General features: G+C 45.8%; 1 protein-coding gene across 6 annotated transcripts in view; it reads right to left on the reverse strand.

Annotated features, from left to right (window-relative positions):
- The window catches only part of STIM1 (stromal interaction molecule 1), a 245797-nt gene that overhangs the window by 115512 nt on the left and 106716 nt on the right, over nt 1-23569 (reverse strand). For all 6 annotated transcript variants that reach the window (XM_033948363.1, XM_033948362.1, XM_033948364.1 and 3 more), the window contains one exon: nt 21739-21869. In XM_033948363.1, coding sequence (XP_033804254.1) covers nt 21739-21869 — 131 coding nt within the window. The remainder of the gene's footprint in view (nt 1-21738; nt 21870-23569) is intronic.

The following is a 23569-nucleotide window of genomic DNA, read 5'->3' on the forward strand; positions in this document are numbered from 1 at the left end:
CTAGCGGTCCCATCTCCTCCCTAGCCGGCTGCTTCCCTTTAACATATCTGAAGAACGGTTTGAAATTTCGTGCTTCCCTGGCTAGCCTCTTTTCATATTCTCTTTTTGCTTTTCTAACCACGAGGTGACATTCTTTTTGATGCTTTCTGTGTTCTTTCCAGTTCTCCTCAGTTTTGTCCTTTTTTCATTTCTGGAATGAATTCTTCTTATTCCTATCGCTTTCTTTAGTTATCCACAGGTCTTTTGTTCGGCTCTTTTTGCACCCTTTTCTGAATCTGGGGATATATAGGTTTTGCACCTCACTCACCGTGTCCTTGAATAAAGACCAGGCTTGCTCTACAGTCTGTGATTTCTTTGAGCTGCTCCTAAGTTTCTTTCTTACCATTACCCTCATCGCTTCGTAGTTTCCTTTCTAAAAGTTGTCGCTGTGGTTCTCTTTCCCTTCGGTATTTCTACTTCAACTTTGAACTTGATCATATTGTGATCGCTGTTTCCCAACGGTTCCACTACTTCCACTTCCTTTGCAGGTCCTCTTAGCCCGTTAAGGATTAGATCCAGAGTAGCATTCCCTCTTGTCGGTTCTCTGACAAGCTGCTCCATGAAGTAGTTCTGTATAACCTCCAGGAATCCAGTCTCCCTAGCGCAGTTTGAGTTTCCAAGACTCCAGTCTAACCTGGGATAGTTGAAGTCTCCCATAATAATCGTGTTACCGCTTTTGCATTCTCGCTTCATCTCAGCTTCCATTTCTTCATCGTTTGCTTCGGTTTGCCCAGGTGGACAGTAGTACAGGCCCATCTTTATCTCGGGCCCTTTCCTTCCAATTTGTTGGTTGTCGCTGCTGTGTCCACTCTGGTCGAGTGTATGCTTTCTTTTATGTATAGGGCTATTCTTCCTCCTTTCTGACTTGACCTGTCTTTGCGAAAAGAGTTTGTACCCCGGCAGTGCTATGTTCCATTTGTTTTCTTCATTCCACCATGTTTCAGAAACCCCAATGATGTCTAGGTTCTCAGTTTTGGCCATGACTTCTAATTCTCCCATTTTGTTCCTTAGGCTCCTTGCATTAGTATACATGCAATTTAAGTCCTGGTATTTTATTGTCTTCATTTCCTTTCCCTATGCTACGATCTTTATTTTCTTCTCCTGTGCTAATGTATGTTACCTTATTTTACTATTTTTATTATGTACAAACTACTTTGACACGCAGCTCCTGATTGGTAAGGCCCGACTTTAGTACAGGAAGAGGCGGTCGGAGCATACTGCGAGTGATTTCCTTCACTCACCGGTGCTCCGGCTGCCCTCTCTGTCTTCCCCGCTTAAAAAACATATTCGCGGTTTTTCAACATTCGTGGGGGTTCTCGGAACGGAACCCCCGCGAATATCGGGGGAGTACTGTATACAAATTTTTATTAAACTTGAAACTCTCTTACGTCTCTCTCATACATTATAAAGTATACTGAATTTCCCGTTGAGCTCTGTAAACAGCCTCTGATTATTCAGAACATAGCTGCTAGGATGGTGTTGGGCTCGGTTATCCTAGGAGAATTAGTGAACTACCTTTTGCATTTCTTCTGCTGGTTGCCAGTTAGGATTAAGTTTAAGCTCCTTACCCTGGCTTTTGGATTATGAGAAACAAATCAGCTCCCCTTCTTTATGGTGCAAACTGGACCGGTATTGCCCAAGTATGGACTCGGAGTATTTTTAACTGTTTCTAGCTTGCACAGAGCGAGAGGCTCTTGATGGAGGACTAGCATGTGTTCTGTTACTGTGCTGACATTATGGAACACTTTGCTCCTTGACATTCGACAGAAAATGAATCAGTTACCTCTTTAAAAGAAAGTCATGACTTCAGAGTTTTTCGGCCTTCTGAAGTAGGTGTTTAGCCTGTCATGGTTGGCTATTTTGATCTTATTCCAAAGGCTTTGTTTTGTGCTTTTATTTTTCAGGAGCAAGATCTTGTATGTAGGTTGCAGAAAATATTGTATTTTGTATGTGGACAAGATAATAATAGTAATAATAATTTTATTTTTATATACCACCAAAGCCATGATAGTTCGAGGCAGTTTACAACAAGATGTGCTGGACAATCAGTGAAGTAGTTACAATACCAAGAGATCGAAGTAGTTACAATAAGAATTCGAAGAAGTTACAAAGCCTTTGGTTACATGAAGTCACAATGTGGGGATATCGAATACATGTGAATAAGAGTTCAGGAGAAGGTTTAAGAGTTCTAGGTTACAAATCGGTTAAACAGGTTGGTTTTAACTTGTTTTCTGAAGTTAAGATAGGATGAGGAGTGCTTGATGATGATGCCTAGCCAGCCATTTTGTTGACTTGCTTGGAAGGCTAGTGTTCTGTTAAGGAATCTTTTGTATCGGCAGGTTTTTATTATAGGGTGGCTGAACATATGAATTCTGCGTGAAGGCCTGGTGGTGTAATCCAATTTAAAATGGGAGGCCAGGTATAGGGGGGGCCATACCGAGAATAGATTTGAAACAAAGGCAGGCAAATTTGAACAGCACTCTTGCTTCCAGAGGCAGCCAAAGAAGTTTTTGATAGCAGGCAGTTATGTGATCCCATTTTTTTATGCCAACTCATTTAATTTCATCAATATTTACTGATTGGAAACTGCTTAGAACTTAGGCAGTATACAAATTTTTTAAAACTGTATTTTTTGCTCCATAAGACGCACCTGACCATAAGACGCACCCTAGACATAGAGGAGGAAAACCCAAGGAAAAAATATTCTGAACCAAATTGTGCCTCTGAACCCAGCCCCCTAGAAAAATAGACAAATACTCTGCAGCAGACAGATTTTGATCACTAAATTAAAATCCTACCTTTGTTGTCTGGTGATTTCTGGTTGCACTAGATCAGTGGTCTCAAACTCGCGGCCCTCCAGGTGCTATTTTGCGGCCCACGGTCTGGACACGATGATCAACTGCTTCATTGCTGCAGTTGATTGTTCTGGTCAAAGCATAGGCTGGTGGCGGCTCCTCGCACCATCCACACCAGCATTTCTCTTCCCCCTTCCCTTCCTTGTGGAGCAGCAGCATGTCTGGCCAGCTCCCTTCTTCAGTCAATCGTTCCATTCAAAGCCACGGGTGGCGGCTCCTCGCGCTATCCACTCCTGCATTGGAAACCTCTCTGACGTCACAACATCAGAGAGGCTTCTGACGCAGGCGCGGATCTCGCAAAGAGCTGCCACACGCGGCTTTGAATGGAACGATCGACTGAGCAAGGGAGCAGGCCAGACATGCTTTTTGCTCCACAAGGAAGGGAATGGAAGGGGAGGGGAAAGAGAAATGCTTCTGCTGCATAGGAAAGGAGGACCCTAGGAAAATGCTGCTGCTGCTGCACAGGGAAAGAGACAGGGAGGTAAGGGGGAAGAGAAATGCATATGCTGCACAGGAAAGGGGGAAGATAAATGGTGCTTCTGTTGCTGCTGCACCCAATTGGGGAAAGAGAGGGAAGGAAGGAGAAGGAAGACAAGGGAGAGGAGAGGAACAAGAGATGCCAAGTTCATGGGAGGGAGGGAAGGAAAGGAGATACCAGACCATGGAGGGGGAGGGAGAGATGCCAGGGCATGGAGGAAGGGAAGGAGACAGATGCCAGACCAGGGGAAAGGAAGGAAGGAGGGAGGGAGAGAAAGGAAGGAAAGAGATGTCAGACCATGGAAATAGGGACGGAAGAAGAAAGAGATAGAAGGGAAGGTAAGACATGGAAACGTAGATTTTGAAAAGAAAGCAGAAAAATTGAATATTAAGTTAATGCCAAAGATGGATCAAGGCAGAAAGTGAAGACGGAGAGAAAAACAGTCAAAGGACAAGAAGGCCCTGGAAACATAGTTAAAAGCACAGAAAAATAAAGTCACCAGCCAACAAAGGTAGGGAAAATGATTTTATTTTCAATATAGTGATTGAAATGTGTCACTTTTGAGAAAGAAAAGATATTAAACTTTAAAAGTGAGGGCTGCAGAAAAAATAGAGTACTTGGAGGGCCGCAGAAAAAATAGTTAATGTCTTATTAAAGAAATGTAACTACTAGTAGGGATAAATTTTCTAGTACTCTGTGATGAATTAACAATAATCTTTATTGAATCACAACTTTTTCTTGGCTTACAAACTTGTATGTTAAAACCAAATAACTCACTCACAGCAACATTGCATTGATTCAGCTTAGAGAATGACACAGGGAAAAAAATCTGTCCTCGTCACTGCACCGTCTCCGGCCCACCATCCTCTGCACCGCCCCGTCACCGCCGTTCCCTTCACCGCCCCGTCACCGCCATCCCTTTCACCGCCCCATCACCGCCACTGCAATCCCATTCACCGCCCCGTCACCGTCCCCGTCTAGCACCCATCTTCTTCCCTCCGCTCCCCCATAGTCTGGCATCTGTCTTCTTCCCTTCCAGCGTCTTCTCCCCACTCTGCCTTCCACATTTCCTTTCAGGGTCTGTTCCTCTCTACCCTCTTTCAATGTCTGTTCTATTCCTTTCCACCACCACTCTTCCCTCCCTCCTTTACCATCTGTTCCTTTCTACCACCCTTCTTTCATATCTTCTATCAGTCCCCCCACCATCACCAGCAGTCTCTCTTCTCCCTTACCATGAGCAAATAGAACTTCTGAAAATTGTATTGCTGAGGCATTATTTCTAGTACGCCTTTTTTTCCAGATGGATAATGACATCAATTTTATAATTCTTACTGTCTGCTCTGATTTCATTCACAATTTGGTTTGTGTTTTGTACCTGAGGATCCATGAGGCATTTAACCTTTTCCTGTCTCTTCTGTGATTTCAAGTTGATTCCTTCAATAATGGAGTCTCAAGGCAGTAGCAGTTTTCTATTTTGGGCTTTTTTGACATTGTTTAAGGGATTTCTTGTACATTTGGTGCTGGTCTTCTTTGATGAGGTCACTTCAGAATCTATTTCCAAGGAAGAGAAACTTTTTCCCTTTCACCCCCTCCTTCCTTGTGTGAGCCAGAACATGCGGTCCCCGCAAGCAAGTAATTTTATATCATTTTCATTCTATTCATTCATAGAAATTAAAGTCTAGATAATGCCAGTCACATAATAAAACATGATTTTACAAAAATAATTCCCTGCACAGTCAAGCCTGCAAGGATTACTAGATGTCTTTCAGCAGCTCCCCTCCCTCCCTCCCCCTTACCTTTGTGGCCAAGTCAAAATGATCTACCAACAATAAAATTTTAAAACACAAAGCACGCTGTACGCAGATAAAATATTAATTATCATTTATATTCCGCGGGTTTTCAAAGAGGTCAAGGCAGATGACTTTATGCAATGTCACCTCAGTAACAACTATACAAAAATAGACAAATATTCCCCCTCCCTTTTTACTAAACTGCGATAGCGGTTTTTAGCGCAGGGAGCTGCGCTGAATGCCCCACACTGCTCTCGACGCTCATAGGCTCCCTGCGCTAAAAACCGCTATTACGTTTTAGTAAAAGGGGGCCATAGTGCAAAATATAGACAGCAGATATAAATTCTCAAAACGGACACATTTTGATCACTAAGTTGAAAATAAAATCATTTTTCCTACCTTTTTGTCTGGTGATTTCATGAGTCTCTGGTCCTTCTTTCTTCTCCTGCCCCCCCCCTCTTTCTTTCTCTCTCCCCCTGGCTCCCCTCTTTATTTCTGCCTTTCTTTCTCTCTCCCCCTGGCCTCCCTCTTTCTTTCTCTCTCCCCCTGGCCCTCCTCTTTCTTTCTGCCTTTCTTTCTCTCCCCCTTGACCCCCCTCTTTATTTCTGCCTTTCTTTCTCTCTCCCTCTGGTCCCCCTCTTTATTTCTGCCTTTCTTTCTCTCTCCCCCTGGCCCCCCCTCTTTATTTTTTCCTTTCTTTCTCTCTCCCCCTAGCCCCCACAAAGCCATCGTGCCAATTTCTCCACTTCCACGATTCTTTCCCTACCCTCACCCCCAAGCCAGCAGCCAAATTGATTTCTCCCTGCTCCTTCCCCGATGTCCTAATCTTCATCGGGCAGCAGCAGCATTCATAATTCACTGCTGTTGCCCGCTTCAGGCCTTCCTCTCTGTCGGGTCCTGTCTTCATGAAAACAGGAAGTAGGCAGGACCCGGCAGAGAACAAGGCCTGAAGCCGGCAACAGCAGCGAATTGTAAACGCTGCTGCTGCCCGAAGAAGGTAATGGAGCACGAGGCAGACCGCTTCTCCCCCCTCCCAGCCGAACCCCCGCTGACCCTCCTATCTCCCCCCCCCATGAACCTTTCCGACCCTCCCAGCAAGAGCAGCAAACCTCCTTCGCGGCTTTCTCCTCCCTCTGCCGCGTCACTGTCGTCATCAGTGATGCGGCAGAGGGAGGAGAAAGCCGACGCTACTGGAGGGAGGTTTGCTGCTTTCGCTGGGAGGGTCGGAAATGTTCACTTGGGGGGGAGAGATAGGAGGGTCAGCGGTGGTTTGGCTGGGAGGGGGGAGAAGCGGTCTGCCTCGGTGCTCCAAGGCCTGGCGCTATTACCTTTTTCGCCCCCCCCGCCCCCCCCCCCCTTGGTAGCTACTGCTCTCCAGCTCTCCTTAGTTTGCCGGTTTTCTTTTTCGGCGACCGGCACGCTTTCAAAGAGCCGCGCATGCGCGGCTGCTCAAAGTTCAATCTTCTGCTCTGCTGCAACTTCCTGTTTCCGGTTGGGTCAGAGCAGAAGATTGAATACTGAGCAGCTGCGCGTGCGCGGCTCTTTTGAAAGCGTTCCGGTCGCCGAAAAAGAAAGCCGGCAAACTAAGGTGAAGTGGAGAGAGGAAGCTGGTTAAACGATCGAGCCGACGTGCAGGTGGGGGCTGCGGGAACCGCACGATCCTTTATGCCTCACTGCGGTGACAAGACCATTCACCGCTCCACGGGGCGGTGATGGCCTTGTCCCCGTCCCCGCAGAGGCTAATTTTCATTCCCCGTTTTGGTGGGTTACCCGCGGCTAAACGCAGTAGCCGCAGGTAAACCGCCACCGTGTCATTCTCTAATTCAGCTTCCAATAACGCTGGAAAAGTTCATATGGCTAAAAAACCAACCACATTTTTCTTCATGCTCCTACCAGCAAATGGCGGGCAAATATACTTAATGGGGTGGGTCAGTAGAGTGGGCAGACTTGGTGGGCTGTAGCCCTTTTCTGCCGTCATCTTTCTATGTTTCTTTCTATGTTTCTATGTTTCTAATAGCAGCATCAATGGAATACTTGTGCAACTAATGCAGTTAATGTAAACAATAGTGAAAAGTGCAAAAGTGTTGTTAAAGTGCCTTGTGCATATTAACTTCAATGCCTGGCCCCCCGACCCAGGTTTCTTTTTCTTCGTTAGGAGGGGTCTATGCAGGCTAACTCAACCGGGGAACGGCACCTCCCAGGCCATGCCTCACCAGTGCCACTAACACACACACACCACTGAACTTGCCACAGGAACAGGCTGTCATGATCCTCAAGGCCACATCGCAGGAACTAGAGCACTGCCAACATTCCAGGAGCCCGAAAATCCCATGACAGATCCCTCAATGGCTCCTCCAAGGCTCCTGCACTCCTGGATCGCAGTGCATTCAACACACACACCCGATGCTGATGCCGCTGCCGACAAAGCAAAACAGCTGACTCCTGCTGCCACAACTCCACAAAGGACCTGCGGCGTGCAATTGGCCACACAAGCCTTCCTCCGACGTCAATTCTGATGTCGGACCTTCTCTCTGACGTCAGAATTGACGTCAGGGCAAGACTTGTGGGCCCGATTGCATGCCGCCGGCTCTTCTCTTCCTTTCCTGCAGCAGGTAAGCGGGTGATGAGCAGCACCAGCTGCGGCGGGGGGGAGGGGGTGACGAGCAGCAAAAGAACACTGGGTGGGGGGTGGTGGAAAAAGTGAGTCTTATGGAGCGAAAAATACGGTAAATAAATCTCCAAATAGACTCATTCTATTTTTTTTTTTTCAAGAGGTGAAACTGCTTGCTTGACTTTTTCACAACAGCCATTCACTGGGGTGTGTGTTGTATATTATGTTTCTGTTTCTTATTGTTTATGTTCATGTTGGGGGGATATGAGGGGGAGGGGCATTTAAAAATTCACATCAAAGCCAAAATAACCCCAGAAAAGTGGAATCTGGCATATGAAAATCACAAAGAAGAAAATATTTCTAAATAAATAAAACAAAGTGCAATATTCAAATTAGTCTACAAAGTTGGGGGTGAGGAGGACTAGAAATCCCTGGAGCTGGGAAACTAATTAAAGTAGCTCACAGGCTGCAGACTTCCTGGCTCATTGCCAGAAATATCTTCTTAGGATCCTGGGTTACATCAGACAAATCAGGAATAAGCAAAGTTTCTGACTCATAAAGACTGTCTTTTACTAAAATATGGAGGATTCAGTAATTTCTCTGTGAGAGGGAAAAGCAAAAGTAGCCAGCAAAGTAGACCTTTTAGTCACATTCCCAATGGATGTCTCAGACAGCTATTTAGAGATACTTCTGGTGCAGATCATTCTACCTTCCACCCCACCCAGTCTTTGGTGAGAAAGTGGGGATTCAGAATCGGAATCCCACCATCTGGCAGTTCCCAGAAATCCTTAAGATGCATTCTAAATAATCAATCCATAGGTGCATAAAAAGGTACAACTGGAAAATTCAATACACAAAGTTCAACCCATGCAGAGAATTCTCCAACTTACAGTGCACTAAGTTGCAGAAGTTTAGATTGAACCAATTGTTATCCTCCATTCTACCCAAAACACTGATTTTGTTGTCATATATCGATCTTTAGAGTCTGAACCTTGTTATTTGGATCCAACATTAATATTGCTTCGGAAGAGACTGTTCCACTGACTTTACAGCACTCCAAACCAATTCTAGGTTAATTCTAGCATTGCAGGTTTAGACAATGGTATCCTGGACTGAAGAACCATTAATGCTGAGGTTAAGTCAGGACACAATCCTGCAACAGAGTTTGTGATAGTGTCTACAGAAGCAGAGTTCACTTCTATAGTTCACAAAATCACTGCTCCTCCTTGTTGTTGTTAAGTGCCATCGAGAGAGGAGGTCAGGCGCTGGATGGAAGGGGAAAAGAGAGAGAGAGAGAGGAGGTCAAGTGCTGGATGGAAGGGGAAAAGAGAGAGAGAGAGAGGAGGTCAGGCACTGGATGGAAGAGGCTGAGGAGGTTAGATGCTGGATGGAAAGGAGAGAGAGAGAGGAGGTCAGGCACTGGATGGAAGGAGGCGAGAGAGGAGGTCAAGCGCTGGATAAAGGGGGGAGAGAAAGAAGGGGCAGACACTGGATGGAAGGGGGAGAGAAAGAAGGGGCAGACGCTGGATGAAAGGGGGAGAGAAAGAAGGGGCAGACGCTGGATGGAAGGGGGAGAGAAAGAAGGGGCAGACGCTGGATGGAAGGGGGAGAGAAAGAAGGGGCAGACGCTGGATGGAAGGGGGAGAGAAAGAAGGGGCAGACGCTGGATGGAAGGGGGAGAGAAAGAAGGGGCAGACGCTGGATGGAAGGGGGAGAGAAAGAAGGGGCAGACGCTGGATGGAAGGGGGAGAGAAAGAAGGGGCAGATGCTGGATGGAAGGGGGAGAGAAAGAAGGGGCAGACGATGGATGGAAGGGAAAGAGAGGAGATCAAGTGCTGGATGGAAGGGAAAGAGAGACAGAGGCGGTCAGGCACTAGATGGAAGAGAAGAGAGAGAGAGGAGATCAGGTGCTGGATGGAAGGAGGCAAGAGAGAGAAGGTCAAGCGCTGGATAAAGGGGGAGAGAGAGAGGAGATAAAGCATTGGATAAATGGGGGGAGAGAGAGGAGGTCAGTTGCTGGATGAAAGGGGTAGAGAAAGAAGGGGAAGACGCTGGAAGGAAGGGGAAGAGATGAGGTCAAGTGCTGGATGAAGGGGAAGAGAGAGAGGAGGTCAGGTGCTGGATGAAAAGGGGAGAGAAAGAAGGGGCAGACGCTGGAAGGAAGGGGAAGAGATGAGGTCAAGGGCTGGATGAAGGGGAAGAGAGAGAGAGAGGAGGTCAGGTGCTGGATGAAAGGGGGAGAGAAAGAAGGGGCAGACGCTGGAAGGAAGGGGAAGAGATGAGGTCAAGTGCTGGATGAAGGGGAAGAGAGACAGAGGAGGTCAGGTGCTGGATGAAAGGGGGAGAGAAAGAAGGGGCAGACGCTGGATGGAAGGGGAAGAAATGAGGTCAAGTGCTGGATGAAGGGGAAGAGAGAGAGATGAGGTCAGGATAAAGGAGGGGAAGAGAGAGAAAGGTCAGGCACTGGATAAAGGGGGGAGAGAAAGGAGGTCAGGCACTGGATAAAGGGGGGAGAAAGAAAGGAGGTCAGGCACTGGATACAGTGGGGAGAAAGAAAGGAGGTAAGGCAGTGGATGGAAGGGGAAGAGAAGAGGTCAGGCAGTGGATGGAAGGGGAAAAGAGGAGGTCAGGCGCTGGATGGAAGGGGTAGAGAGGAGGTCAGGCGCTGGATGGAAGGGGTAGAGAAAGAAGGGGATAGATGCTGGATGGAATGGAAGGACAGGGAAGATGCTGGATGGGGGAGAGAGAGGGAGCAGATGCTAAGTGGTAAGGGGAGAAAAAGAGAGGGAGAAGACACTGAATGGAAGGGGAAGAGAGAGAGGAGGGGCCGATGCTGGATGGAAGTGGGAGATAGGGTCAAATGCTGGATGGGAAGAAGGAAGAGGATAGAGTTAGTGAGAGACTGGTAAATAGGAGAGCCAGAGAGCACGTTCAATAGGTATAGCCTGAAAACTCAACTGGCTGGTGGTCCCTCCAGGGCAGGTTTGAGAACCATTAGTCTAGCACAGAGTTGAGAAACACTGTGCTAGACTAATGGTTTTCAGAATATCCACAATGAATATGCATGAAATAAATTTGCATATAATGGAGGCAGTGTGTGCAAATCAAGTTTATGCACATTCATTGTACATATCTTGAAAACCTGACTGGCAAAGGGGTATTCAAGATATCCACAATGAATATGCATAAACTTGATTTGCATACACTGCCTCCATTATATGCAAATTTATCTCATGCATATTCATTGTGGATATCCTGAAAACCTGACTGTAAAGGGGATACTCCAGGACTGAGCTGAGAAACACTGGTCTAGCACATGGGTAGGCAATTCCGATCCTCGAGAGCCACTGGCAGGTCAGGTTTTCAGGATATCCACAATAAATATGCATGAGATAGATTTGCATCTCAAGCAGGCAGTGCATACAAATCCATCTCAAAACAAACTCCCTGGAATAATTTTATAAGCAAAGGAATGTTCATACTTTGATTTTGAAAATTCAAGGAAACCTATGTGGTACTTTTTACACATTCACATAGTTATAAACTTACCCCACTTGTGCATTACCTTGGCAATAACTGTACAAACTATGATACCAATAAAGTTTCTTGAATCTAAATCTGTGCATGCTTCCCTTTAGCGAGAACTGACAGGGAGCAATATAGAGAGACAATGTTCATGCTGGTTCACCTGAATGTAACAGGTCTCGCCACTCAATGAGAAGTCCTTCTTCAAAAGCAAGAAAATATGTTGTACACTAAGGTGTGATAGCTAAGTGTGCATTTTCTCTAGGTACCTTCTCCTATGATTTATGACAGCCACGTGGTGCTGCGCAGTGTCATCTCCCATGCTATGAGCAACTGCGACTCTCCCTGGGCCTAGCCTGGCAGCTGTTGCTCTGTATATTTAGTTTAGCGAGATAGAGTGGAAAGTGATAGCTTTCTTTTACTTTTCCTAAACGGAACATCATCAAAACAAGACAGCCCAGATCCCCAGCGAATATACTTGCTGAGTGCCATTGGATCTGCTCCCAGAGAAGAAAACAGCTGGCTAAACCATGCAACAGCAAGCTGGACAAGCTGAGAAAGCACTTATGCTGCATTAAAATAAATAAAGCCATTTTCATACAGACAAATCTCAATGCACTCTTTTGAGCTTTTAATGTCATATTCCGGGGAAGCCCCCACTTCCATACTCATTAGGTAAGCAATATGAGTGTTTCTATGGACATCTTTTTGTGGTTACATATTTAAGTATTAAGTGACTTGTCCAGGATCACAAGGAGCAGCGCTGGGATTTGATTCCACCACCTCAGGGTGCTGAGGCAGCAGCTGTGCCACTAGGCCACATCTTACCTGCCATATAGGGGAAATCGGGAAGGGGGCAAAAACTTTCACATCGCTGTAATATAATTTAGACAATATCAGAGAATCAGCATTGGACTTTCTTTAGATATTTATGACACAAGATCTCAGCAGATAGCAAAATGAGTATAAGGAAAATTAAACAAAGATTTTTATACCTATGCAAATTCTCCCAACATCTCACATTTATTTTACAAGGATAGATTTAACTACTGCTCTACATTAATGCCTGAATAAACTGATACCTGCAATGTATCAAACTTAGACTCCAGGTATATCAAAAGTCGTCAGTTTAGAATATAAATCTTGAAATTTTTGAGAAGTTTGTTGGGAATAGTTAAATAAATGGAAAACTGAGTTCTACAGCATATTCTGGTAACTATCTTCCAAATGTCCACCAATGATATATCCTAGGGTAATTTTTTGCTCAGCTGCTTCAGATTAGAATAACAAACCCAGAGGCAGAAACCTAGAGGAGTCTTAGATGAAATATTCCCAGTTTCAACTACACCATCATGGGAGACTCACTTTTGGAGTTGTCAAAGGAATCCAATAACAAGGGTGGGGTAAGGGGCCCCCTGAACAGAGAAAAGCACCTGAATTGGCCAATATGGTTAATGGAGTAGAAGAAATTCCAGAAGAGGGTAGAATTTCCTTCAATCCCTGAGATTACAATCATGAAGAACTTACTTTTATTCTTCCTTTTACTTATTCTCTAACAAAAAGGACAAAAGTACTTATATACAGTATAATCACAGAGCAGGTCAAGCCTCAGCATAAACTAAGAGGCAGAGTAGCTGGGCTTCTCATACTCCGAAGAAGCTCCAAAGGGGTCAGACATGCCCCTGCAGCTGCATGCCACAAACATTGCTTATTAAAGGCCTTTCAGTGGAAGCCTGAGGATGCAGAATAGGACATCCTCAACATCAGACTGCACTTGATACAGACCAGGCTCCAAAGCTACTCCAAATGCTGCCACACTAAAAGGTCTTTTGGTGAGCATCTCCTGATGACATTGGGGAGGTCCTACCCAAACTATCTCAACTATCTCCGTGCCATTGCAGCCAACACTCATCAGGCTCCAGTTAAAGTCATTACTATGACCTTCTCTGTTCAATTTCCTGTCATTCATTCTAGTTTCTGATAAGGTTCTGTTGTTGCCCGTGTAACAGTTCTTACTATTCCCAAACCTCCTTTCCTCTCTTCCTTCATCAGATCCATTCACTTAATCACAACTTTCTTGCCCATCCCACTCCTTTAACCTTTTTTCCCCTATACCTCCACGTCCTTTTCTTCTCCCTCCCTACCCTACCTCGTAATAGCTAAATAGGTTGAAAAGGTGACGACGAAAGCTAGAAGGATGAAAGGTTGCATAGGGAGAGGTATGGCCAGTAGGAAAAAGGAGGTATTGATGCCCCTGTATAAGGCTTTGGTGAGACCTAATAAGCACATAAGCATTGCCTCTGCCGGGATAGACCAGGGGTCCATCGCGCCCAGCAGTCCGTTCCAGCAGCAGCCCCCCAGGTCCGTGACCTGTAATTGGTCCTTACCTAAACTATTCATCCCCTATTCATTTAGTACCTATACCTATACCCTTCAATCCCCTTCTCCTTCAGGAAGTCATCCAATCCCTTTTTGAAGCCCAATATTGTACTCTGCCCTATCACCTCCTCTGGGAGCGCATTCCAGGTGTCCACCACCCTCTGAGTGAAGAAGAACTTCCTAGCGTTCGTTTTGAATCTGTCTCCTTTCAGTTTTTCTGAATGCCCTCTTGTTTTTGTTGGCCCAGTTAGCCTGAAGAATCTGTTCTTCTCCACCTTCTCTATGCCTTTCATGATTTTATAAGTCTCTATCATGTCCCCTCTTAAGTCTCCGCTTCTCCAGGGTAAAGAGCCCCAGCTTCTCCAACCTTTCAGCATACGAAAGGTTTTCCATGCCCTTTATCATCCTTGTCGCTCTTCTCTGGACCCTCTCAAGTATCGCCATATGCTTCTTAAGGTACGGCGACCAGTACTGGACACAGTACTCCAGATGTGGGCGAACCACCGCTCGATACAATGGTAGAATAACTTCCTTTGTTCTGGTAGTAATACCCTTTTTGATTATGCCCAACATTCTGTTCGCTTTCTTTGAGGCTGCTGCACATTGCGCCGCTGACTTCATTGTTCTATCCACCAATACCCCCAAGTCTTTTTCTAGGCTGCCTTCCCCCAGTACCCTCCCTCCCATCGTATAGCTGTACATTGGGTTCCCCTTCCCCACATACAAGACCTTACATTTTTCTACATTGAAGCTCATCTGCCATCTCTTTGCCCACTCACTCAGTCTGTTCAGGTCTCCTTGTAATTCTTTGCAATCCTCAACAGTTCTGACTCTACTGGAGAGTTTTGTGTCATCTGCAAATTTTATAACTTCGCACTTTGTCCCTGTTTCCAGGTCATTTATGAATATATTGAACAGCAGTGGTCCCAACACTGACCCCTGTGGGACCCCACTTGTGACCCTTACCCATCCGAGTAGTGTCCCTTTACTCCTACCCTCTGTTTCCTATCCACCAGCCAATTTCTGACCCATCTGTGCACGTCCCCTACCACCCCATGGCTCCACAGTTTCCTCAGTAGGCGCTCGTGGGGTACCTTGTCGAAGGCTTTTTGGAAATCGAGATATATGATGTCTATGGGGTCACCCTTGTCCAATTGCTCGTTTATCCCCTCATAGAAATGCAGTAGGTTACTTTGGCATGATTTTCCTTTGCAGAAACCATGCTGGCTTGTTCTCATCAGATTATTATTTTCTAAATGCTCATCGATACTTTCCTTGATCAAGGATTCGGCCATCTTTCCCGGAACTGAGGTTAAGCTTACAGGTCTGTAGTTTCCTGGGTCGCCCCTTGAACCCTTTTTGAAGATAGGTGTAACATTTGCTATCCTCCAGTCCTCTGGGATTACCCCTGTTTTCAAGGTTAGGTTGCAAATCTGCTGCAGTAACTCCGCTGTTTCATCTCTGAGCTCTTTCAGTGTTCTTGAGTGGATTCCGTCCGGGCCCGGAGATTTGTCAGCTTTTAGTCTATCTATCTGCTTGAGTACATCTTCGAGGCTTATATCCATTTAGAATAATGTGTACAATTCTGGAGGACGCACTTTCAAAAACATATAAAAAGGATGGAGTCGATCCAGAGGAAGGCTACTAAAATGGTGTGTGGTCTTCATGATAAGGCGTATGGGGACAGACTTAAAGATCTCAATCTATATACTTTGGAGGAAAAGCAGGAGAGGAGACATATGATAGAGACGTTTAAATACCTACGTAATGTAAATGCGTATGAGTCGAGTCTCTTTAATTTGAAAGGAAACGGCAATGAGAGGGCATAGGATGAAGTTAAGAGGTGATAGGCTTCAGAGTAATCTAAGGAAATACTTTTTACAGAAAGGGTGGTAGATGCATGGAACAGTCTCTCAGAAGAGGTGGTGGAGACAGATACTGTATATGAATTCAAAAAGGCCTGGGATAGGCATGTGGGATCTCTCGGAGAGAGAAAGAGATAATGGTTACTGCAGATGGGCAGACTAGATGGGCCATTTGGCCTTTATCTACCATCATGTTTCTACCCCTTTTCTTTCACACTCTTCCCTGCAGCCTTCATTACTACCTTAGTTTACCTCACTCCAGGCAGTCTACACAGGGGGAAGGAGACCAAGGCCCCAGAAGATGACTTTAGGGTGCGACAAACTTGCTGGGCAGACTTGTTGCGCCATTTCAGTCTTTACCAGCCATCAGCTACTATTAATATGAGAGCATAAGTGTCTATTTTGTCATTATTGTTTGTTCATATCTCGTTTTAATTGTATCTTAGCATCTGCCCCTGATGCAGCCTGAGGGCGAAATGTGGCCATGTCTGGTTTGTTTTTTAATAAATTGCACACTTCATGCTTCAGGTCTTCTACCCATGCAAGTGCTTGCAGATCATTGCCTCTTCTTGTGTTTTTCCTATATATGGGAGGGTTGCAGGCAGAGACATGGGAGTCCTGAATAGCTGTGGGAATGTGTAGGTTGTTCTCTCTGAACAGAAGTCCATATTCTCTATTAGCAGATGAACAGAAAAATTTGTTCATCTAGGCCAGTGGTCTCAAACTCGCGGCCCGGGGGTCACATGCGGCCCGCCAGGTACTATTTTGAGGCCCTCGGTATGTTTATCATAATTAGAACTCTAAATTTTCTTCACACTTCTACCTCTAACCCTCTGTTGTAGTTCCTTCCTATTTCTCCTACTGTAAACCGCGTCGAGCTCTACGAACGTGGAGATGATGCGGTATACAAACCTAAGGATTAGATTAGATTAAAAGTAAAATAAAAAGAGTTTCTTGATCATCATATGTCTCTTTAGCTATAAATTGCAATATTATTTTTAAAGACTTAGCCAAAAGGAAAGATTTATAAACTATAAAGAGTTTTACCTCATGCAAAATTGTCATTTCTTTAATAAGACATGAACTATTTTTTTCTGAGGCCCTCCAAGTACCGACAAATCCAAAATGTGGCCCTGCAAAGAGTTTGAGTTTGAGACCCCTGATCTAGGCTGAATTCTTGCTTGGTACTGACAAGCAAACAGGTGAGCTTTTCAAGGCCTGCGGCCTCACAAAACTAATTGAAGTGTACTATGAATAAAATGAAGGGAAGAATCTGATTACTATTTGAATCAAACTGGCAACATGCTTGATTGTTTTTTCTTTTTTTACTTTATTCAAGTCAACTTGAAACAGCCATGGAATTGAGGGTGAAATACTCATGTGGATTAAAAACTGGCTGGAGCATAGGAAACAGAGAGTGGGGGTAAATGGACAATACTCGAACTGGAAAAGCATCACCAATGGGGTGCCGCAGGGCTCGGTGCTTGGAACCATGCTCTTCAACAAAAATAACCACAAGAAACATGAGAATAACAAGAGAATAACAGGTGTCCAGATGTCCTAAAGGCGCCTTTCCAACAGCAAAATAGCGGGGCTGGGTACTCGGCCACTCAGGAACTGAACACGCAGGAGCCCCAATGAGGCTCCCAAAAGACAAACACCCACAGCAGGAGTCAGTGGGCCGGGCAAGTGCAAAATCAAGCTCCCTGTCCCCCTGCATTGCAGGTCCAACTTGCATGGATGGGCACCAGGGCCAGCAAGCACACTAGGCAGCGGCGGCCACAGCTCCAAGTAGAAGTAACAGAGAGTGCTGGTGCAAGGACAAGTTCCTATAGAGAAAAATAAGGCCCATATATCCAGGCCAAAGCAAGAGCAGGACAGATCCAGGCAACCTCTCCGCTCATGTGCTCCACTCAAGATCGCCCTGCAGTAGCCCTGGGAAGCTGACAGTCATAACAATAGTCAATGGGCAAAATAAAAGTAGAGTCGAAAATCATATCTCACCAACGCAGGAACGTCCCAGCGCTCCTGGCAAATCCCCAAATCTCATAGTCCCATCATGGGGCAGGCAGTAGAGCCACAAGTTTCAAGGACACAACCATGCCAAAAAGAGCTATAGAAAGGAAAGAAAAATACATACAGCTCCAAAACAGTTCTGGAAACAAATCAATGCATTCTGAGGCACTCCCGCTGAACATAGAGAATCCTAGGGTGCTCACACCACCCCAGAATCCCAGGTAAGTCACTCACACAGGAAGCTGAAGGAAGAGACTCCAAGAAAGTCCAAATTTCCTCAGGCTTGGTGGCGGTGAAAGTGCAGTTGTTATGCGCACTTTGGCCAGATACTATAGTGCAAATTTTATCCCCTTAGTGAAAAGCTAGGAGCACCACGGTGTCATTACACGCTATTGTTCAGCAACCTTCTGAGAAAAATCTTGAAAGAGGAGGATCTGAGTCCCTGAGTGATCCAGTGATCATGACTTTCGAAACAGGTCCAACAGCTAGCTTTTACCGCATAATTGTGGAACTGAGCCAGGACTGCTCTCAGCCGAGCACCCGCATCGTTATCGTGGCGCAGTCCCACATGATGAATCCCCTCCACCACCACCACCACAGGGCCTGCGCTCCAGTGTAACCTCAGAGCCTGGGGGAACCATGTGTCTGCAAAGTGGAGCAGTGCGTCGTCCAAAATGCTTTTGTGGAGTCCCACTATCCATATGTTCTTTCTTCTACTCCAATTTTCTTGGTCCTCAACCCACTCCATTAAAGATTTAATCAGCAACACTACCGCTCACAGTCTCCCCTCCGAGGAAGCCTCGCAATCCTCCTGTGTGGAGACATGCTCCTCCAAGTGTTGAATTTGGGTTGCATGGCCCGCCAATGCAGTTTTTACCTTCTCCAGAGAGGTGAAAAGCTTGGCTAATTTGTCGTCTAGCAGTTGTGACATGTTTCTCATGGAAACTTGTAAAGTCTCTTCGGTTTGTGTGGGCGACATTTTAGTGCGGAACACTTGCTGGATCTGGACATCTTCACCGGCATAGCCAGTGATCTGGAGCTCCAAGCCCAGCCAAATTCACCAGCACAATGCAGGACCAGCAAAGGAACAAGTTAAGCTCCTCAGAATAAAAATAGAACGGGGTCTAAACAAAAATTTACAGCGGCATCCAGATGGGGAGCACGGAACCAAGACGTCTGTTCAGGAACCAGCCATCACGTGACCCCCGTCTGCTTGATGTTTTTGTCAAAGATTCCCAGAAATAATTTTAATGATGCCTTGTAGCAACCCCTGCTGTCACAGTACATATACAGCTAAGCAAACACCTTATTTCTCCCCTTCAGCATCCCCTATTGTTCTAATACTGAGCCTATCCCCAACACATCTCATTCTTGCCTTGCAGCACTCCCTGCTAGTCCAGTAGTGAGACCCTGCTCTTCCACACACAGTCCCACCAATACATTCCAGTCTGAACTTGGCCAGAGGAAATGGAAAATGCCTATACCTTGGGGTGGTATACAGTCCTCCAAGACAGCAGGAAGACAAAGACATGGAATTAATCGAAGACATAGAGAACATCACTTTGCGTGGGGACACAGTACTGTTAGGGGACTTCAATATGCCCGATGCAGACTAGAACATACTCTCCGCGACTACATGTGGCAGCAGAAGAATATTAACCTCCATAAAAGGTGCACGACTCAAACAAATGGTATTGGAGCCCACTAGAGACCAGGCGATACTGGACCTGGTACTCACCAATGGTGACAGCGTCTCGGAGGTTTCAGTAGGAGATACGCTGGCCTCTAGCGACCACAACATGGTATGGCTTAACCTCAAGAAAGGTCAAACACAGCAATGAGGGTCCTCAACTTCAGAGGCACAGACTTCGACAGCATGGGAGATTTTGTCCACCAGGAGCTGCATAACCAAGCAAAAACTGACAATGTGGAGGCTATGTGGTCAACTCTGAAATCCACACTACACGAAGCAACTAAAAACAGTAAGCAAGCGCCAGAGAAACAAAAGACCCCAGTGGTTCAGTACCAAAATTTCAAACCTGGTCAAAAAGAAAAAAGAAGCATTTATCGCCTACAAACATTTAGGGAAGCGGGAGGTGAAAGAAGACTATCTGGACAGATCTAAAGCTGTCAAAAAGGCAGTCAGAGAGGCCAAGCTCCGAATAGAGGAGAATCTAGCGCGGAACATTAAGAAAGGGGATAAATCCTTCTTTAGGTATATTAGTTACAGGAAAAGAAACAAAAAAGGGATAGAACGCCTTAGGCAATCAGACGGAAACTATGCAGAATCGGATTCTAAGGCAGAACTACTAAACGAATACTTCTGCTCAGTCTTCACCTGTGAGGCGCCGGGAGCCGGTCCACAGTTACGGACAAGAAACAGTCAGAAAGACCCATTTCAAGACTTCGAGTTTACGCCCAGCAGCGTCTACCACGAACTTTCAAGACTCAAGGTAAACAAAGCCATGGGACCAGACAACCTACACCCCAGGGTGCTCAGAGAGCTGAGCGAAGTCCTCGCGGCACCTTTAGCCATGCTCTTCAATCTTTCCCTATGCACGGGAAGAGTCCCCTTGGACTGGAAAACAGCTAACGTTATTCCACTCCACAAAAAGGGCTGCAGGACAGAGGCGGCAAATTACAGACCAGTGAGCCTCACATCCATAGTGAGCAAACTCATGGAAACACTAATCAAACAGAAACTTGACACAATCCTGGACGAAGAAAACCTACGTGATCCCCACCAACACGGATTTACCAAGGGCAGGTCCTGCCAATCTAATCTGATTAGCTTCTTTGACTGGGTAACTAGACAACTGGACGCCGGGGAGTCTCTGGACGTAGTATATTTGGACTTCAGCAAGGCTTTTGATAGCGTCCCACACCGCAGGTTATTGAACAAGCTGAAATCGCTGGGATTAGGGGACACACTAACTACATGGGTTAGGGATTGGCTGAGTGGTAGACTTCAGAGGGTGGTGGTAAACGGTACCCACTCCAGAACGTCAAATGTGACCAGTGGAGTGCCACAGGGCTCGGTCTTGGGCCCGATTCTATTCAACTTATTCATAGGAGATATGACCCAAGGGCTTAGAGGAAAAGTATCATTGTTCGCCGACGCCGCCAAACTATCCAACATAGTAGGTAAAAGCACTTTGCCGGACAATATGACGCAGGACCTACTACTACTGGAACAGTGGTCATCGACTTGGCAGCTAAGCTTTAATGCTAAAAAGTGTAAGGTAATGGGTAAGAGAAATCCGTGCAGAACTTACACACTAGATGGTGAGATCTTGACTAGGACCACGGCAGAACGTGATTTAGGGATGATCATTAGCGATGACATGAAGGTTGCCAATCAAGTAGAGAAGGCATCCTCCAAGGCAAGGCAAATGATGGGTTGTATCCGTAGAGGTTTTGTTAGCAGGAGACCTGAAGTCATAATGCCGTTGTACAGATCCATGGTGAGACCTCATTTGGAGTATTGTGTTCAATTCTGGAGACCACACTACCGGAAAGATGTGCTGAGAGTTGAGTCGGTCCAGCGAATGGCCACCAGGATGGTCTTGGGGCTCAAGGATCTCACATATGAGGAGCGGCTAAATAAATTGCAGCTGTACTCACTTGCGGAACAAAGAGAGAGGGAAGACATGATTGAGACGTTTAAGTATATCACGGGCCGTATTGAGGTAGAAGATGATGTTTTCTGTCTTATAGGACCCTCGACCACCAGAGGGCATCCGCTGAAAATCAGGGGAGGGAAGTTTCATGGTGATTCCAGAAAGTACTTCTTCACTGAAAGAGTGGTCGATCATTGGAACGAACTTCCTTTGCAGATGACTGGGGCCAACAGCGTGTCGGACTTTAAAAGAAAATGGGACATTCACGTGGGATCTCTAGGGGAGTAAAGTCAGGGGGGTGGGTCATTAGAGTGGGCAGATTTGATGGGCCATGATGGCCCTTTTCTGCCGTCATTTTCTATGTTTCTACATTCCAGTCTGGTTAAATACCATTACAGCACAGATTCTTCAAGACACAAAACTGTGGGCCACTTGGGACTTTGCACATTATTCTTATATCAAATAGGAAGGCCCCATGCTTCAGAAGAAAAAGGGGCTTTACAGAAAAGAAAGATAAAGAAACTGGTGGAAAGCAATACTATCCCTGACCATGCGCTCACCTCATCACTCTCTTCCACATCTACATCACCATTAGCATCGTCATCCATCTGCTTATGAATGTTCAGCACAGCCTCGAAGCTCAAAATCTCATCTTCTTGGTCACACAAGGGTTCATCAATCCTGCAGAATTCTGGGAAAGAAGAAGAAAACCATCAGACTAAAAGCAAGCATTCTTCACACAGTCTACTAACAGCACTGGCAAAACCACATGTTCATAGGGTGGCTCTCTCATCTCCCAAGGCAGTACCCCAACACTTACAATTATAGTACACCCTTAACAGCAATTAAACAACACCCATAAGAACCTCCAATACTGCAGCTACCGCACCACATCTTTATAATTTATCTTTAAAATCAAGCATGGTACCGGGAGATTGGAGGATGACCAATGTAACACCAATTTCTAAAAAGGGTTCCAGAGGTGATCCAGAAAATTATAGATCAGTGAGACTGACTTTGGTGCCAGGCAAAATGTTAGAAACTATTATAAAAAAAACAAAATTACAGAGCATATACATAAGACACAGATTAATGAGAGAAAGTCAACATGGATTTAGCCAAAAGAAATCTTGCCTCAGCAATCTACCACATTTCTTTGTTGTTTTTCTTTGAAGGAATAGTGAGCCGGTCAATAGGCCTTTGACAAAGTACATCATGTACAACTCCTGAGGAAATCTCAAAGAAGATTTCATCTATTTCTCTCCAGTCTGGGTGATAGTTTGAGATTAGGAAGGAAGATAGAGTCCGTAGAAAGCGCCTGGACCCTGCTCAAGCGTACGGTGCACGAAGCACAGAACCTGTACGTCCCCAGGTTCAGAAAAGAGTGCAAGAAAAATCGAATAAAGAACCCAGCATGGATAACGGCAGCTGTAAAAAAGGCAATCAGTAACAAGAAAGCATCGTTCAAAAAATGGAAACAGGACCAAACGCAGGCCAACCAAAAGGAACACAAGGAAAGCCAGAAGGAGTGCCACCGAGTGGTTAGGAGAGCAAAGAGGAAATATGAAGAGAGACTAGCGGGAGAGGCAAAAAATTTCAAATCATTTTTCAGGTACGTAAAGGGAAAGCAACCAGCGAGGGAGGAAGTGGGGCCCTTGGATGATGGGGATAAAAAGGGAGTAGTGAGGGAGGAAAAAGAAATAGCTGACAAGTTAAATGACTTCTTTACGTCGGTCTTCACGAGGGAGGACACATCCAACATTCCGGAACCAGAGGAAATAGAAAATGGAGATCAAGATAGCAAGCTGGTCCAATTAGAGGTGAGCCAGGAGGATGTCCTCAGGCAGATAGACAAGCTAAAGAGCGACAAGTCGCCAGGTCCGGACGGCATTCACCCAAGGGTGCTCAAGGAATTAAGGAATGAAATAGCAGAGACACTTCAGCAAATATGCAACCTATCCCTAAAAACTGGAGAGATCCCGGAGGACTGGAAAATAGCTAATGTCACGCCCATCTTCAAGAAGGGTTCGAGGGGCGACCCGGGAAACTATAGGCCGGTAAGCCTCACATCGGTCCTGGGTAAGATGATGGAGGCACTGATTAAGGACAGCATCTGTGACCATATTGAAAAAAATGGACAGCTAAGGTCAAGCCAGCATGGGTTCTGCAAGGGTAGGTCGTGCCTCACAAACTTGTTGTACTTCTTTGAGGGGGTAAATAACCAGGTGGACAAAGGTGAACCCATAGACATAATTTACCTAGACTTCCAGAAAGCCTTCGATAAGGTACCACATGAGCGGTTGCTCAGGAAGCTATGGAATCATGGGGTGCACGGGGAGGTCCACCGATGGATCAAAAACTGGCTGGCAGACAGGAAGCAGAGGGTTGGTG

Source organism: Geotrypetes seraphini, chromosome 6, assembly GCF_902459505.1.
Source record: "Geotrypetes seraphini chromosome 6, aGeoSer1.1, whole genome shotgun sequence".
In the NCBI taxonomy this organism is placed as follows: domain Eukaryota; kingdom Metazoa; phylum Chordata; class Amphibia; order Gymnophiona; family Dermophiidae; genus Geotrypetes; species Geotrypetes seraphini.